Raw genomic sequence first — 18,033 nt, forward strand, 5'->3', positions numbered from 1 at the left:
GATCTCATCACCTCCACCCCAGCGGGTGTGGGGAACCAGGCACTGTGGTGAGGGGCCATGAGCAGTCAGGTGACCAGTCTGACCAGCCTAACCTGCCCACTTCTGGAGTGGGAGGGGCAGCAGTGAGCAGGCCCAGACCACAGACCCCCCTCCCCACCCATAGCTCAGGAATCTCACACGCGCCCCAGAACAGCTCTGGGTCCACACAGCAACAGAGGCTCAGAGAGGTGAAGCCCTGGCCACGGCCACACAGCCAGACCAGGCCCGTCTGCCTCCCCAGTTCTGCTGCCTGGAGCAGTAATGTTGCCCTCGGGCCTACTGGCTAGAAGTCTGGGTACAGAGAGAAGAGCGTGTGTGGGGGTGGGGGTGGGCACAGGACAGCATCACCCGATTGCTGCTGAAAACTGAGTCGGCCCACAGCGGGGGGGATAGGGTGTGGCTGCAGGCCTGGCCTGGGAGCTGCTGCAGGCCACAGAGGGCCAGGCCTGTGGGAAACCCAACTTCCTCTCACATCAGGGATGGGGAAGGGAGGGGGGGCGGAAACCACTACTGACCACGTCATGGTGGGGCGGGAAATCAAAGGTGTATTCGTCCTTCAGCAGCCGGCTGTAGGCGTAATCCTCGTGCGCCTGGTTCCCGTAAGCCCCGTAGTAGTCGTAGTGGAGAACCTGGGAGAGGGAGGTGAGGTCGTCACCACCGGTCCTTCCTCCCTCCGAAGATACAAGATATGAAGATACGCAAGACGCATCCGGCCAGCCTGGCGTGAGTGCGTTGTGGACCTGGGTGGGGATGGTGCCCAGGCATTCCACAGTCACCCAAATGACGCATTAATCACCATGGTGGTGGTGGGTCTGAGAGCTGGTAGAGGAGGCGGGCTGAGCCGGTTGGGCGCCCAGGAGGATGGAGAAGAAATTGGGTATCTTCAAGGTGTGGAGAGACAGGGAGGTCAGGTCGGGTCACCTGGGACCTCAGGGCCACTGGCAGGGTTTCAACTCAATGCCAAGGCAGTGTGATGCGTCCCAGGGACGGGCTGGCTCAGGAAGGGGGAGGAGGAGTGGATGGCACAGCGCCAGCGCCAGGTGCTGTTACCGCGGCGATCTGGGGCCAAGTCCTGCTCTGGGCCAAGCCCTGCTCCAAGTGTCTCCTCTCCTAAGGAGGAGGATGCTTTCTACAGATGAGGAAACCGAGGCACAGAGATTAAAACTTGCCCCAGGTCACAGGCTAGGACCAGACATGGCCTGGCATGAACCCAGACAGCGGGTGGGCCCCAGGGGCTGGTTCCCCAGCCACCATTCCCCTTGGCCTCTCCTGTGCTCTGCCAGCTGATCTCGGAGACGCCCACAACCTGACCCTGCTCCTGCTGATGGAGCCCCCTCCCCGTTTCCCTCCTCCTCCTAACTCCGCGGGCACTCATGGAGGGGTAGGAGCCAGCCGGTAGATTCTGACCTCCCCTCCCAGTGCCCAGTGCGGCCAGCCCTGCCTGTTTTCACAGATAAGAGCCCAGTGTGAGGTGCTCACTGAGTCCTGCACTACGCTTCCCCAGTGCCAGCTCAAGTCCTGGCCCCTGGGGAGGTCCCCTTACCAGAGTCTGCAGGGAGTGGTCCCCTGGCCCGACCAGGTGCAGCTCCCACTCAGAGGGACATCCCAGCCCCTGCAGCCAGGCCGGGTGTCAGGGATTTGGGGGACATCTCGTCACCCAGTGCCCTGGACTCCCAGGATGGTTCCCAGGTTGGGGTGCCAAGCTGGCCCATCTTGGGACCAGAGTCTGTCCCCGATTCCCATTCCAGGCTCCTCTCCTTGTCCATGGATTCTGGGAAAGAGGGACTTCCAGGGACAGACCTGGCTGAAAAGCAGTGGGCTCTGCAGGGACCTGCTCAAGGTGGGGTCTGCCCAGGCCCATCCTCCCTGCCAGTCCTGTCGCAGGGACCCCCAGCGCCTCAGTCTCGAGGGGACAGCTGCTCCACCTGGTGGTTTTACAGAGCCCTGGCTCCTCTGCCCTCCCAAGCGACCCTCATTCAGTGGTTTGCACCTCAGGGAGGCTCTGGGCTCCTGCGTGGGAAACATGGGTCCCCACAGGCCAGGGGGAGAAGAGATGATGGCCAATGAGACTCTGAGAACACCGACCCCAAGCAGAGGCTGCTGGGGAGCTCTGGCTCCCGTCTCCCCTGATGATGGCCTGGAACACGACTTGGGACACAGGTTGCTATGGAGATGGAAGATGGGTTGTGCTGGAAGGGAACTGGCAAAATATAGCAATGGGAAAGGGATCTTAATTTGTACAAATCAGGATCAAATACTACCCCTGGCTGGGCTTAAAGCATCACACCACCTGCTCCTAAGGACCCGGCCCGAGGGGGTCACAAGCAGGATGATTTTGATTCTTCTCTCTGAGGACCTGGGTCCCTGGAGGCACTAGGGTGGCGGGTCAGGGACCCCCCAAAAGGGCCCCCAGAGGCCAGGATGCTGTGAAATCCCAACCTACAAACTAACACACAGAAAGCATAATTTTGTGCGAAAGCCTCCCACTCATATAAACTAACAGTTGCCCAAAATAAATGAATAAAATTATGAGAAGATGCTCTAATTTCTCCTTCAAACTGGGGAGTGTTGTGTGCTGCCTCCTCTCCCTGGAACACCAGCTTCCCCAGGTGCCCAGTTGGACCATGGAAGGCCTGGCCACCCTGTGGGTGGTGAGTGACACCTGTGGGGACGTGTGCAGAGAAGGCACCCTGAGCTCACGGGCACACTGACGGGGGCTCAGCTGCCCCACGTGCAGGATGACTCACCCACCCCACGGCTCCGACATGGTGAGGGAAGGACACGAGGTAGGTGATGGGCATGGGGGCTACTCACCGGAGCCGCGCCGCTGGGGTTAAACCATCCTGGCCGTTCCCAGCCGTGCCGCTCCTGGAACACGCAGCCTCGGGCAACGAGCTCCTGGGGGGGTGAGGACAGGAGGCAACCTTCACGTCAGGCCAGATGCCCCAAACGGGACAGAGAGCAACGAATGTGCCGCTTTATACTCGAGGGAGTGGACAGCAAAGAGGCCCTCGGGCTCAGAACCGGGGCCCAAGCCCAGGCTCCCCCCTCCCCACTTCCCCACCGCCCCCCAAGAATCCTGTCTGCACAACTGCCTCCTGCTATGGACTGAATTGCTCCCCCAGATGCCTATGTGGCAGCACTAACCCCAGTGTGACTGCATTTAGAGAGGGAGCCTAGGAGAAGGGAATTGGGATGAAAGAAGGTCTAAGGGTGGGGCCCTAATCCTTACAGGGAAAGGAGGGGACAGGAGCGGATGGGAGCGAAGGGGCCGTCTGAAAGCCAGAAGAGGCCCTCACGGGGAGCCAGTGGCTGGCACCCTGTCAGTAAGCACCTGGGAATGAAGGGGCCACCTCCTCGCCTCAACTGCCCTGCACGTGGGGTACCACACGCACTCTGGCACCCCGATACCGGGACTTCCCGCCAGCAGCCAGAGCCGGCTCAGAGCAGGTGCTCGCAGGGCGAGGTACCTCGTGGAGGGGGTCTGTCCTCGCATTGCGGCCTGCCAGGGGCTCGTCGTGAGGGAAGACCACAGAGTAATTCTTCGCATAGGACTCATGGCTGCGCTCGCGAATCCAGCGGCCGTGGTCCGTGAGCGAGTGATGGAAGCGCCTGTCACAGATGGAGGGCCGGTCACCGCCTTAGAGGGCCTGCTAGGGAAGGGCTGGCCAAGGACCCAGGGCAAAACTGGATCTTCGTCCCCTCCGCCAGAGTCTCCCCCACGGCTCGTATGTCAGGAGGGGCTCCTGGCTGTCCATTCTCCCACCATGGGGCCTGGGGCAGCCCCCGCAGACCTTGGTGAGCTCAGCCTCCTCACCTGCCACTCCCTACATGCACATAAACACACGGTGCCCTCCTCAGCCTTCCCATGGGCACAGCAGCTGGAGCCACCCAATGGCTTGTCCATCTGGTCTCCTCGGACTAGCCATGGCTTCCCCAGCCAGACTATGAACAGCCGCTGGGCTGGAGTTAGACGCCTGGCCCAGCTGTGTCAGGGGCCCCAGCTCAGCCAGCCTCCACACCTGTCCCTTCCTTCCCGCTCCACCTGCTGGCATCTCATTGCTTCTCCAAGGCCACCTCCTCCCCAGCTTTGCCCTCATCAGCATTTCTGCCCTCAGTGGTTCCTGCCTGACCCTCATCAGGGCTAACGGACTCAGAGTTCGCACACAGGTCTAGCAAGCATGATTCTCTGACCTGGGCAGGGGAACGGAGCTACTGTGTTTCCCCAAAAATAAGACCTAGCCGGACAATCAGCTCTAATGCGTCTTTTGGAGCAAAAATTAATATAAGACCTGTATATATTATTATATTATATTGTATTGTATTGTATTGTATTGTATTGTATTGTATTGTATTGTATTGTATTGTATTGTATTGTATTGTATTGTATTATATTATATTACCCAGTCTTATATTGTAGTAAAATAAGACCAGGTCTTATATCAATTTTTGCTCCAAAGACACATTGGAGCTGATTGTCCAGCTAGGTCTAACTTACGGGAAAACATGGCATGTGACGGGAATTAGTATCACCGACATTGTCACTGGTAACTGCTGCCATCTAAGGAGGTCTGTGCCATGCAGGCCCAGGCCGAGTGCCACCTGCAAGAATGCTCCCTGTTACTCCTCAGCGTGGCCTCACACGGGAGTCCAAGCGTGGGGCCCAGGGTTTGGCTCATTGCACACCAGAGGAACCCCAGCCTGCGTCCGTGCTGGGCTCCCCTGAGCCAGGAGCTTCTGGAACACACTGCAGGAGAGGCAGCCAGGGATCCTGGCCAAGGGGTCTGGGAGGGTCCCAGGGGCAGCAGCAGAGCCCACGTCAGGCTGTAGGAGCAGAGTTCGGGGTGTGGAGTTTGGAGGCACGTGGCAGGCTTGTAGGGCCGAGTCGGGAAGCAAGAGGCCACGAGGCCCACCCTCGGCTGTCTGTCCACTCTGTAGTCAGGCTCGCCCCCAGGCACCAGGAGCCATGCGGCTTTCTGGGGATGGGACACGGTGACCTTCCCAGCTGCTCTGAGAGTGAGGACCCCGGTGGGGGTTCAGGGGGCTCTTTCGTGTTCTTAGGCCGGATGGGTGGTGAGGACTGAAGAGGAGGGCGGGAGAGGGAGCTGGATCTGGGGCCGGGCTGGGTGACCCCTTCACTCACAGACGCCACGTTCGGGCGGGACCCCAGAAGCCAGGACTCTGCCGCCTTTCTGCGCACATCTGCCCACATCTGTGGGTGTCTGTGGGTGTGGCTCTCAGCTCAGCGGGAGCACGACCAGTGGTCAGCAGGGGGATGGGCTGCTCCCTGTCGCCCACGGGGACCTGGCTGCCGTATTCTGCCCATGAGCAAGCAGGGGCAGAGGGGCCAGGGCCAGGGTTGAGCCACCCTCCTCACTTATATGAGGAACGACTCCTCCTCCCCTGGTTACCCGGACCCCAAGGACTTTTCCTAAAAATAACGGCTTTCTCTCCAGGCTCTGCCCATGCCAGGCACTGGGTGGAGCGTCCATGCACGTGAACCTCAAACGCAAGCCACCCATTTCATAGATGAGAAAACTAAGTCTCAGAGAGTAGGAGGGACTGGCTGAGGGCCACACAGCTGATAGGTGGTGGGGCTAGGATGACTGCAAACCTCAAAGGGGACAGCATCCTTGCTTTGTCACCCCTGCCACTTGTGAGGTGGTGGCTGTGGCCTGGAGGCCAGCTGGTACCAGGTGGGTCTCTGGGCCATATGCACCCTGGACCTGCCGGCTGCCGAGATGCCTCCCTCACCAGGCCTGTCCTCCCGAGTGTGAGATGAGCATGACATAGCCACGTCCCTGCTCTGACCTCCTGAGGTGCCCAACCAGGAAAACTGGACATAGAGCTCCACTTTGGTGCTAGCTCTTTCTCTGCCCCTTTCTTCTCTCGGGCTTTGGCAACGCCCTAAGCAGCCCCCTCATTTCCGCTCTGCGTCTCCTGCAGCGTCTGTGTCTCGTCTCTGTCCCCTCGCTCAGGCCCAGGGAGGTGAGACAGCTCATTAGTGCCAGACGCCCGGGTGTGTGCAGGCAGCCATCCAGTTGTCCAGTTGTGGGCTGGGTGCTATGGAAATCCCACATCAGCAACCGCTCGGGCCTGGGAGGCCATTAGCCGGTCGTCTCCTGAGGTGCACTGCCCCGGCCAGGAGGGTGGATGGATGAGTTCACTGCCCCCACCTCTACACACCGGGCCCCAGCTCTCAGCGGCTCCCTCCCTGTGCCCTCTGCCTCCCAGCCACAAACCAGCCCACAAAACTCTCCTGCCAGGGAAGGAGGCTGACAGAAGAAGGCCCAGACCTGTCCCCAACTGGGCAGGGGCTCCGCACGCAGCCTGGAAGCCTCTGCCAGGCCAGCAGGTGGGCAGGCGTGCCAGCCCCGTTTTGCAGTCATGGACAGTGTGGCACAAGGAGGCCACCTGGTGAGGCCGGTGTGAGCCCCCGTCTATCTGATTCCAGTGCGGAGCCCTCACCCTGAGGGCGGCCAGGTCACACAGGTAGCCCAGCCCGAGACCAGAAGCTGGGTCCCTCCCCACTCTGGCTGGCGCACTGAGTGACTTCAGGCCAAGTTGCCTCCCCCACTGGCACCTCCTTTTTGCTGTTTGTAGCAGGAGGGGCTTGGACTGGCCCATCCCTGAGGCCCCTTGCAGCTTTATCATTCTGGAACATTCCTCTCTTGGGAGAGTACATGGGCACAGCCCCAGGAGGACTCCCAGACTGCCACAGAGCAGACCACACTGTGCCAGGCTCCATGGAGGGGGTGGCCATCCGGGCATCTCAGAGTGTCCCTGTGGGGGCCAGACATTCCCCTCAATGGATGTAATGTCCTCACCAGGCCAGGAAGGGGCGAGGTTAGCAGAGGAACGGGGGCATGCTGAGCTGCACGTGCACCCCACCACCACCTCCAGCCCTAACGACAGCTGGGGTCTCCCAGGGAGGCTGTCTGCCAGAAGCGGGAAGGGCGGAGCAGGCTGGACATCCACAGAGGCTGCCTCAACCGCCGCCTGCCACAGAACTGCCCCCTGGGACAAGACCCCGGCCCACTGATTCCCGCCCTCCAGCCCTCTCTGGAAGCACCTGCGTCACTGGCCCCGACTGGATTCTGACGGTGGTGGGGCAACCAGGACGCCTTGCAGCTCTGACATCACTGCCCCTTGGCCTCCGCTCAGCTCTTCTTAGCGTTTCCCTGTGCAGACCTGTTGCCAAGAGTTTCACCCGCACATCCTGAGCAGGACGTGCACCGGGTCACAGCGAGGACACTGCTCGGCCTTGCTCTGATTGATTCTGGTCACCCTGCAGCAGGCAGCGCAGCTGGCATCTCCACTCAAGGCGGGCTGGCTCCTAGCCACTGCACACACGCTAACAGCAGGCATCCCAGCTCAGCCCTGCTCCCAAGCAACCTGTGCAGTCCCTCCTGCTCCCCGTGCCTCAGTCTCCCCATTTGCCAAGTAGGAGGACTCGCTGCTGCTGCTGCTCCCGGAGCTGCCCGGTGGGTCAGGCGGACGCTAGGATGAGATCCTGGAGACTGTAAAGGCTGTGGATCTGCCAAACCCAGGCCCCGCTCAACACTGCCCCCTGCTGGCAGCCTTCCTCCCTTGTTTTTCTTGCTGCCGCCTCTTCCAAGAAGCCCTCTGAATTTCAGGGAAGGCTCCTTTCTAAATAGCCCTTACTATTTACCCCACCTCACGCGATCCTAGGGCGCTGAAGAGCAGACACCCCTGCTGGCGGGTTCCCGTGGACACTCACCTGATATCATAGCCGTACATGTCCTTCTCTGGGCGCCCGTGGACAATCCAGTGGGCCAGCTCCTGCCCACAGCCACCGCCCAGCATCATTCCTGGCAGGAGTGGAGCCATAGGTCTGTAATCCATCCCGAGCCCCGAGCCCCAATTCAGTGCCCCTCCCATCTCCATGGCAGCAACCCCCCCCCCCCCCCAAGCCTGGATCTCACTTCTGCATGGCTTCTAGTAGGACCTCACCCTGCCCTGCAGGTGTTTCCGGTCACCACACCTGTCAGGGGCTGCAGTGCTACTGGGACAGCACCACCCCACCCACCCCCCGCCCGTCCAGCTGGGGGAGCTCTGAGAACTGAAGGAGAGGCCACAGGGGTGTCTGGTGGACTGCTGCCCACACTCACCTGCACTGTTGAAGCCACAGCCCAGGAAGAAGCCTCGGAGTTCGGGTGCCTCCCCCAGCAGGGGCTTGTGGTCAGGTGTGAAGGACTCTGAAAGGCAGGAGAGACCTGAACCTCCCTCCAGGCCACGTGCACCTGGAGTGGGGTGTCCTGAGAGGGCGGTGATTGAGGTGGGGTCTGCAAGTGCCTTCTTCATCCAGACCCTCCCCATCCTCAAGACATAGCTCAATGCCACATCCTCCAGGGAGCCTCCCTGATTGCTTCTGCCACATTCCCCTGAGCTCCTTGCCATTTACTGCCAGAAGCCCCTGACATGAGCCAGGTTCTGTTTTGTGGGGTCCAGGTGTGTCTCATGGCTAGCACCATTCTCCTGTTGATGAAGGCTTTTCTGTGAGCCCCCATCACAGCGTGTGGCTCCCCCTCACTGCTGTGTCGTTGCCAGTCAGTCTTGCCCACTGGACCATGAGCACTGAGTGGGCAGGGACTGAGCTTTGCTCACCGCTGTGCCCAGAAACCTAGCACAGGTCCCAGCAAACAGTTGGTGCTTGATAAACGTACCCTGAATGGATGAATGATCACAAGTCCTTTCAGAAAGGGGTCTAAGCCTCCCGCTTCTGTTTGCTGCCAGCATGCATTGGGCAGAGGCCAGGATATGGAGGGAGAAAGACCCTCAGGCATAATTATAAAAGCTGGACTTTGCAGCCAGTCCTAGGTTGCAACCTCAATTTACCCCTTCCTGGCTGTGTGACCTTGGACAAATCACTTCACCTCTCTGAGCCTTAGTTCCCTCATCTGTAAAATTGGGATCATGGTATATAGCTCACAGGGCTGTGAGTTAGTCTGTCCACAAATATGTGGAGCCCACCCATGTGTACCCAGGGTTTGGCCCTGGGAGTCAGCTCTGGACAAGTCCCACCCCTTGGGGAGCTGACAGAGAGTGAGGGAGGCAGAGAGCAAGTATGCAAATAAGCAAAAAAGAATGTCTGATAAGAAAACAAAGTGGGATAAGGGGTCACGAGGGAGAGCGGGGCTGGCTGCTCTGCACAGCCCTTGTTGGCAGGCAGTCCTACTGCTGCCCAGGTTATCAATGAGGAAACTGCCTTTTTGGTCTGATTTATCCCAGGTCACCCTGTTAGTGAACCATGGACCTGGGACCGCTTGTCAGAGCTGCCTGGCTCCCAGACCAAGTTCTTCACCTCTGATAACAAGCTCAGTCCTGCTCCCTGAGGCGATCAGGGCCCGACATGAGGGGCAGCGTCTGAGCTGAAGGCGGCCCCAGCCCTGGGGGACCTGGGGCTTCCAAACAGCAGGGAAGGCTGGCGTTCTGGAGAGCAGAAAGTAGAGCTTCCCTGGGGGCCCTGGGGGGGGGGTCCAGGCTGCAAGGGGCTATGGGGGGGCCTGGCTGCAAGGGGCTATGGGGGGGCCTGGCTGCAAGGGGCTATGGGGGCGGCCAGGAAGGCGCAGGGGTGAGAGGCCAGGGCAGCTCAGAGCAGACTGCGGGGGCGGACCGGAGAGGAGAGGCCGCGGTTACGTTCGGGGATGACCCAGGGTGCACTGTGTGCGAGCCGGAGCTGTTTCCAGGCCCCAGACAGGCAGGCAGGAAATTCTGAACAACTAAGGAGAGAGCCAGCGGGAGAGTTTCAGGGGACAAGGGTCTCTTGAATGTTTACTAAATGACTCAAGTCTGAGCCAGACCAGGGTGCAGGACGCCTGGGACGTCCAGGCAGAGCAGACGACCCCACCTTGGCTCTGACCTCCCGACCCTGGAACGACAGCTCTGCCTGCCCCCTCCCACGCCCCCACCACTGCTTCCCCGAAGTCAGGGGGACTTCCCTGTTCTGTTCCAGAGGCCACTGGCCCTTGACCGCGTTTGTCCTCCTGGCAAGGAGAAGTGCTGATTTCCCCAGAAACCTCCCCTACAGCCGGGAAACCAGATGCATGATGTCCTCACATGCACATCTCCCCCGAAGTGGGGCTACAGGGGAGCGATGGGTCCCCAGTCTAATTAACCGAGGCGATTGGGGACTATCCGTGCCCCTGGGAATGTTTCAGGCCTGTGCTTCCCATGCCAGTCCCCAGGGAGGCTGCGGGGGTGCTGAGTCATCAGCCCACTCCCATGCTCTGCACTCTGGATCCAGCACTCAGGGGCACTGCCGTCGCACGTGCCTCTCCTGGGGACACTGGCCCCTCACCAGAGGCTCCTTATGTGATGAACAGATTGAAGTAGCCCAGGCCGGCAGCTGTGTGGACATCAGTGCGTGGAGAGGGCTGGCCGGCCTGGCAGGCCATAGCCCCTGGGCATCAGGACCCTTCCTCTCTCCTGTCTGGCTCTGCCCTTACTCCCTGTGTGGCCCGCAGACATTGCTTTACCCACTGGCGCCTGGCTGTCCACTTCGCTCATGGGACTCACTGCAGTCAGCTGACCCCAGGCATGCCCTGCACCTACACGTGGCTTGTCCTCAATCACCCTGAGTAGGTGCTCTGTCACCCATGTCACAGATGAGGGCCCTGAGGCACAGGGAACTCAGAGCCTGAGACACAATGTTTCCTCTTTGGGCAACTCTGTATCTGAACCTCGCCCTGAAGGCGGGCTCACCAACTCCTTTGTTACCTTTGTTGGGGGTTAAAGAGATCCTTCGTGTGCCAGGAAGGAGTGGGGAGACCCACACGATTCTGCTGAAACCACCATAGGAGCGGTGTTTTTCCGGCCCACACATGGCCTGCTCCCCTCGCCCGGAACACTCACCCCAGGGCTGGTTCAGCTGTCCCTCCTCGGGGCCGCCCACCCTGTGCCCCCCACCCCTGTACTCCCATCAGAGCATCTGCCCCACTGGGCTGTAGTCGCCCAACTTCCCTGAGTGCAGACGAGGTGCCAGCTGGTGCACAATGAAATCAAATGAATGACGCTGTAGGTGCTGGTCATAGCAGTGACCATCCGGCTCTGGGGCCAGCTTGAGCTGCCTCCCAGAGACCACCCTCTGCCAGGACCCCAGGCCGGCAGCCTCATCCCTGTGCCCTCACCCTGGGACAGGGCTGCCACCATGGGAGCTCTGCTCAGACTCTAATGGGCACTCAGTGCAGAGTAGGCAGGGGGTGGGGGGGGGAGCAGGTGGAAAGCAGGCAAGGGGCAGGTGGTGGGGCGAGGCAGGGAAGGGGGCAGGCGGGGGGTAGGCAGGGGGCAGGCGGGGGGCAGGCGGGGGGCAGATGGGGGGCAGGTGCTCAGCAGGCAGAAGGAGCTGAGCCAACGCTGTATGTGCTTCTTCGTACAACAACCCTGTTTATGTCGCCCCTTGACCTGGAATCTTATTCTGGAATCTTCTCCAGCTGCACACAGCCTTTGAGACGCAGCTCAGACAACCTGCTCAGTCTGCATTAGCATCCCCTACCCTGGGGTCCCTTAGCTCCCTGAGCCACCCCAGGATGGCACCATCCCAGGGCACTGAGTGTCAACGAGTGGTCATTTTCCCCTGTCAAGCTGTGAGTTACTCGCACAGGGATATGTCAGGTCATTTTTGAACCGCCAAAGCCTGGCCCGGCCGGTGGGTTCTGCGGGAATGAGTTAGTGGCCTAGGCCGGACACTTCAGCGCTGTGGGTCTGAGTCTCCCCCAGCCTGGTGCACTAACCAGTAGGCGGGGTCAGGGGCTGCGTGTGCATGCCCCAGGACGGGCATTCTGGGAGCTGAGCACCTTCGCTCACGGCCCCCTTTCTGCTCCAGCCTCCTTCAGCTCAGGTCTCCCAGAGGCCAGGAGGAGGGCTGAGCTCAGGCCTTTCCACGCTGAGTGGGTGTGTGGCCCCAAGGCCAGAGAGCAGAGGGGTGAGACCGATGGCCCTGCGTCCTGGGCAGGTGGAACATTCTAGGAAGCGGGGAGAGCAGGGCCTGAAGCTGGACCAGCCTGGGGCTCCGCAGCCCTGTGAGAATGGCATCGGGAAAGGGCTTGGCCTGCCTCCTCTCACTCAGCCTCATGGGGTGCTGGGAGGGGGCTTCCACCCCATTTTACAGTGAAAACGCCAAGTTCTAGGGAGTAGTCGAGTAGAGATGAAGAACCCAGGCTGGGGCGTCCTGAAGAGCTCACTGGGGTAGGAAGAAGCCTGGCTGTGTGCCCAACTGGGAGCAAATTTCTGCCCCCGCCAAGCCCAGGTCTCTGGCCCTCACAGAGAAGTAAAGCAATGCCCAGCGCCCGGGGCTGCTGGCAGGAGAGATTGTAGGGATGCCCGGGTTCGTGCCTGGCACAGGCCAGCCTGTGGGGTCAGCCCAAAGGACCCAAGGATGTCCACCCCCAGCTCCTAGGCCTCCCGCTCACCTGGGCCGCAGACCGTGGACTTGACCCCCGTCGTCTCCAGCACAGGGACCCGGTTGATGGCACCTTCAATGTGCTGGGTGAATACATCCCAGTCCAGGTCGAAGAGGCCAAACGCAAACTTGTCCGACACCTGAGGAGGCAGGTGGGGAGCTGCACTGTGACGGCTGCCCAGGGGAGCTGCAGCTTCCCCACATCAGGTGAGTGACAGGGCTAAGCTGGTCCCCCACAAGTGCCCTCAGTTTGTCTCCCCCTCATCAACCCGTCAGCAGGGCCTATCTGCTCCCCTAGCTCCCCCCCACCCCCTGGCTCAGGTCCCACCAGCTCTGCCCTTGATCGTTGCCACAGCCTCTGCCTGGAGGCCCTGCTTCCCCGCCCGCCATCAGCTGCCTCCTGTGTCAGATCACACCCTCTCTGGCTATCAAGCTTCACAGGGCTTGAGTTCCCAGGCTCCTCTGGTCCTACATGAGCCCACATGCAAAGCCCTACACGAGCCGGCCCTGCCCACATGTACTTTCAGTTCTTCGAGAAGGGCAAGCTTGACCTCGGGGCCTTCACCTCCACCTGGGGCAACTCCTTGCCAACCTGTCACCCACAAGCCCTGCTCAGAAGCTGGCTCCTCAGGGAGCCCTGCCTGATCATAGTCTGAACGACAGCCTTCCCCTTCAGTCTCCCTAGACTTATTCTTAAGCTGCTAACCTCATTCAGTGCACAGATCACCATCCATAATTGCATTACTTGTTTGGTTACTGTATGTCTCCCCACCAAAATACAGGCCTCCTGGGACAAACACTTTTTACCTTAGTCTCTTTTTTTATACAGAAAGTAAAACAGCATCTGGCCAAAAATGGTCACTTAGTCATTCAATTTGTGGACTGAAGGCACGAATATAAGAGCAAGGATGGTCCACACACGTTTGAGGGGGCCACTGGGTCTGCATTCAACCCAGAAGCTGCCAGGAGAGTGGCCCAGGCCTGGGGAGACGCCCTTGCAGCTGTGGGGGTGGGGAGGGCACAGGGTCATTTGCTGATGATGGATAGAGGACTCAAATGTCTGCATGCTCTTCTAAAGCCATTATTTTATATTTTCACAGGCTCTAACTGCTAATGCTTTGAAGCAGGCCCTCTACCTGCCCCAGGTCTGAATCTACCTGTATACCAGGTCCTTCAGGGGTTGGAGAAAAGTGGGTTTGACCCTTGGGGGCCGGGGGACCTTCAGTTTCTTAGGTGCACACCTGAGGAGTTTCAGGAGGTGGGCTCTCTGGAAGAAGGCTTCTCCATGCTGAGATGCAGCCCCCAACCCCTCCCTCATTCCCTCCCCCGCCTCACCTCCTCCCAGAAGATGGGGTTGGCCTCATAACCACCCACTGACAAGGCATCCCCTTGGAGGCGGAGGTAGACCGAGGCATCATGGTCACGGACGTTGGGCATGTTCTGGAAGGCAGAGCAGAGAGGCTCGGGGTCAGCCAAGGCTGGGCGGTGGGCCCAGTTCCTCCACCAGGGCTCCCAGGCCCACCATGGGCCCACCCGCGTCCTCTTGGTTGTAGGACGCTGAGGACTGAGTGGACCGGCGCCTCGGGTTACACAGTGGACAAACCAGCCCCATTCAAGTCTCTCCTTCCCCAAACCCCACAAAATAGCAGCAAAGGTGTGAGGAGGAGGAAGGGAGGGAGGAGGGAGGAGGGAGGAGCAGGGAGGGAAAGAGGGAGGGAGGAAGAGAGGGAAAAGAAGGTATAACCCACAAAGATAAGAGGGCAGGGGAGACAACCGCAGACAGGACAGTCGCAGCAGCACAGGAGGCTGTGGAGGGATGGATGAGGGCCTGTCATAGCTTGGGTTTGGGGGAGGGCAGACTGAACAAGTCAGGCCAGTGTGCCACCCTCTGTGCCCTCCAATCTGCAAAGAGGCCGTGCCTGTGGCAACCCCAGGTACTTCAGCATGGGTGTGATAGCAGAGTGTGTGTGTGTGTGTGTGTGTGTGTGTGTGTGTGTACGCACACATGGGTGTGAGTGTGTGAGACAGAAGGTGTGTGAGTGTGTGAGACAGAAGGTGTGTGCGTGTACATTTGTGCGAACAGGAAGATGAGCGAGGGTCTCTTCACAGCAGCTGGACCCAGATCCCTTCCACCCCCACCCTGTGCAGCCCAGGGCCTGGCCCAGCCCTGCAGGAGCCCTGAAGTCTGTCCCTGGAGGAGTGGATCCCAGAGGCTCCAGACTGCTGGTGCGGGGGGGAGGGCGGGGGGGTGAGGAGTAGGCTGCCTCCACACCCACCCCCGCTGACAACAGACTGGAGACTCTTCTATGGAGACAATGAGTGGCCTGGGGAAAGCCCCTATGAAATACAACATAAGCTATATAATACAACATGTCAACAAAGGATGGAACGATCCACTAATCATCTCAATAGACGCAGACAAATACTTGACAGAATCCAACACCTTTCATGATGAAACACTCAACAAGCTACGGAGAGAAGGGAACTTCCTGAAAAAGGGTACCTCAGAAACACCCACAGCTAACACAGACTGTTTGCAGCGTTTCCTCTCAGATCAGGCCTCTTATTACCTCCTGAACACGGTCCTGGAGGTCCTAGCCAAGGCAATCAGGCAAGAAGAAGAAATAAAGGGCATCCAGATTGGAGAAGAAGAAGCAAAACTACCTCTGTTTGCAGATGACATAATCTGACACATAGCAAATGCTAAAGAACCACTAAAAAACTATGAGAACTAGAAAAATAGTTCAACAGTTTGAAGGATACAAGGTCAGTACAAGAAACAAACCAAAAACTACTGTATTTCTTACACTAGCAGTGAACAATCAAAAAGGAAATTAAGAAAATAATTCCATTCACACCCCAAAAAGAATGTTTAAATGCTTACAAATAAACTTAACAAAACAAATGGAAAACTCGTACTCTAAAAACTAGAAAATATTTTTGAAAAACATGACAGACTTAAACTAATGAAAAGACATCCCAATGTGTACAAAACAAAGACTTGTTAAGGTGACAATGCTCTCCAAAAACATCTACAGATTCAACACAATCTCTATGAAAATTTCAGCTGGCTTCTTGGCAAAAATTGATAAGCTGATCCTAAAATTTATATGGAAATACAAAGGGCCCAGAATATTCAAATCAATCTTAAAAACAAAGAACAAATATGGAGGATTCACACTTCCTGATTTCAAAACTCACTACAAAGCTACTGTCATCCAGACACAGTGGTAAAACCCAAGGACAGACACGTAGCTCAAAGGAGCAGAATTGAGGGTCAGAAATAGACCTTCACATGTATGCTTAATTAATTTCACCAAGGGCGCCCAGGCGATCCAGTGGGGGAAAGCAGAATCTTCGACAAGCAGTGCTGGGACAACTGGATATCCACCTGGGAAAGAGAGAAGGTGGACCCCTTCCTCATACTGTACACAAAACATAATCAAAGCGGACCACAGACCCAAGCATAAGAGCTAAAACTATGACATTCTTGGAAGAAAATACAGGAGTCAATCTTCGTGACCTTGGGCTAGGAAACGCCTTCTTAAACATGACACCGAAAGCACAAGGGGCAAAGAAATATACATCAGTTGTACAGCGTCAAAATTAAGAACATTCGTGCTGCCAACAATACAATCAAGGAAGTGAACAGACAACCCCCAGAATGGGAGAAAATAGTTGCAAACCGTAAATCTGAGAAGGGGCTTGTATCCAGAAAATATGAAAGACTCTTATAACTCAATAAAAAGACACATAAATCAACTTGAAAACAAGTAAAGTACTGGACAGACATTTCCCCAAAGAAGACACACAAATGGCCAATAAGCACATGGAAAGATGCTCAACACCATTAGTCACCAGGGAAACGCAAATGAAAAAGAGCGAGATACCCTTTCACCCCACGGGGACGGCTAAACTCAGGCAGACAGTAGCAAGTGTTGGTGAGGACGTGGAGAAGTCAGAACCCCACACACTGCTGGTGGGGATGTAACATGGTGCAGCTGTTTTGAAACAGTCTGACACTTCCTCAAAAAGTTAAATATAGAGTTACTATATGGCTCAGCACGTCCACTGCTAGGTGTTGACCCAAGAGAAATGAAGACATGTGTCCACACAAAGACTTGTACCTGAATGTTCAGAGCAGCACTATTTATAGTCGGCAAAAACAACTCAAATGTCCATCAACGGAGGGATAAATAAAATGTGGTATACCACAGAATATTGTTCAGACAGAAAAAGGAATGGAATTCTAACACATGGACCACATGGATGAACCTTGAAAGCGTCATGCTGACTGAAAGAAGCCAGGCACAAAAAAAGGTCACATATGGTATGATCCCATTTTATAAAGTGTCCGGAAATAGAAAATCCAGGAAGACAGAAATCAGATTAGTGATTATCGAAGGTTGGGGGTGGGGTGGCAAATGGGGAGTGACTGATAATGGGGGGGGTTTAGGGGATGAAGAGGATGTTAGATAGAAAGACAGTTGATAGAAAGATAGACGATGGATGGATGGATGGATGGATGGATGGATGGATAGATGGATAGATAGAATTAGTGACAGTTACATAGAAAACTGAGCAACTAGAAAAGAAAACCGTAATTCCAGGAAACACAAAAAGTTGGACACTATTTGCTCAGGAGTTAACAGTATTTATATTGTCCTTATATTGCAAGCACTGACCGATTTAACCGATAAACAAAGCAAACCAAACCAAATCTTTTCAGAAAGCAAGCAGGAGTGGGCAGCCCACGTCCACCGTGGCCCTCAGCACTGGAGGAGCTGCCTTCTCTCAGCCCCTCTCTCGTGTACCCCTGCCCTGGAGACGGACACGTGGGTGTGACTGCTCTGCGCCATCTCCGAGGACAGGTGGAGCCCCGAAGGGACGACCTGGCCCATGGCCCTCCCTCCCACTGCCGTCTCCCGGTCGGAATAAGAATGCCGCGTTGAGGGCCTGTTATCAGTGGCATCTAGGAAGTCCTCAGTGACGGAGCATTTCAGAAATAATGACAGTGCTATCTGCAGTCACTGCTACTGTAAAATCGAAACACCCAAGCTCCATAGAGCAGGACAATGGGGACACCTGGTGGCCAGGGAAGCCCGACTTTTCTTCCAGTGTGATCAGTGTCCCCAATTCCTGGGCCTGGCAAGGAGTACCCAGGAGTGCCCAGCACGGGCTCAGTTCAACCCCATGCTGCCCACTGGGCACCCTCACTGTCCTCTCCGCAAAGGAGCCCATCTTACAGGTCTTCCCACTGACATCCCTGCCTCCCAACCTCTGCCCCTGCCCTTCCATCTGCTTCTCCTGCCCCCAGCCCCATCCAAATCCTGCCGGCTTCTTCCTCCAGGAAGCCTACCTGATGGCTCCAGCCTTTCCTGGTCTCTTCCTCTGAAGCACCAGCTGGCTGGACCTCCCCACGCCCCTTGGTCAAGCTCACCAGAGTCCTCACCACAGCTACCACGTAATGAGCACCTGCTACGTGCCAGACACCACGCTCTGCCCTCAGCCCCGTCACTCAGTTCCAGCCTCAGCACAGCCCTATGTGGTAGGTATACTTTTCACGCATTTTG

At 57.4% G+C, this 18,033-nt stretch overlaps 1 protein-coding gene across 3 annotated transcripts in view; it reads right to left on the minus strand.

Annotated features, from left to right (window-relative positions):
- Positions 1–18,033, minus strand: part of SARDH (sarcosine dehydrogenase) — a 60,439-nt gene that overhangs the window by 33,158 nt on the left and 9,248 nt on the right. For all 3 annotated transcript variants that reach the window (XR_012495994.1, XM_074331323.1, XM_074331324.1), the window contains 7 exons: positions 13,796–13,900; positions 12,471–12,600; positions 8,172–8,258; positions 7,781–7,871; positions 3,510–3,651; positions 2,854–2,937; positions 555–668 (listed from right to left, as the gene is read on the minus strand). Coding sequence is in view for 2 of the 3 variants with exons in the window: in XM_074331323.1 (XP_074187424.1) it covers positions 555–668; positions 2,854–2,937; positions 3,510–3,651; positions 7,781–7,871; positions 8,172–8,258; positions 12,471–12,600; positions 13,796–13,900 (753 nt within the window). In the remaining variant the exon portion in view is untranslated. The remainder of the gene's footprint in view (positions 1–554; positions 669–2,853; positions 2,938–3,509; positions 3,652–7,780; positions 7,872–8,171; positions 8,259–12,470; positions 12,601–13,795; positions 13,901–18,033) is intronic.

The sequence above is a fragment of the Rhinolophus sinicus genome, linkage group LG04 (assembly GCF_036562045.2).
Source record: "Rhinolophus sinicus isolate RSC01 linkage group LG04, ASM3656204v1, whole genome shotgun sequence".
Lineage (NCBI taxonomy): Eukaryota > Metazoa > Chordata > Mammalia > Chiroptera > Rhinolophidae > Rhinolophus > Rhinolophus sinicus.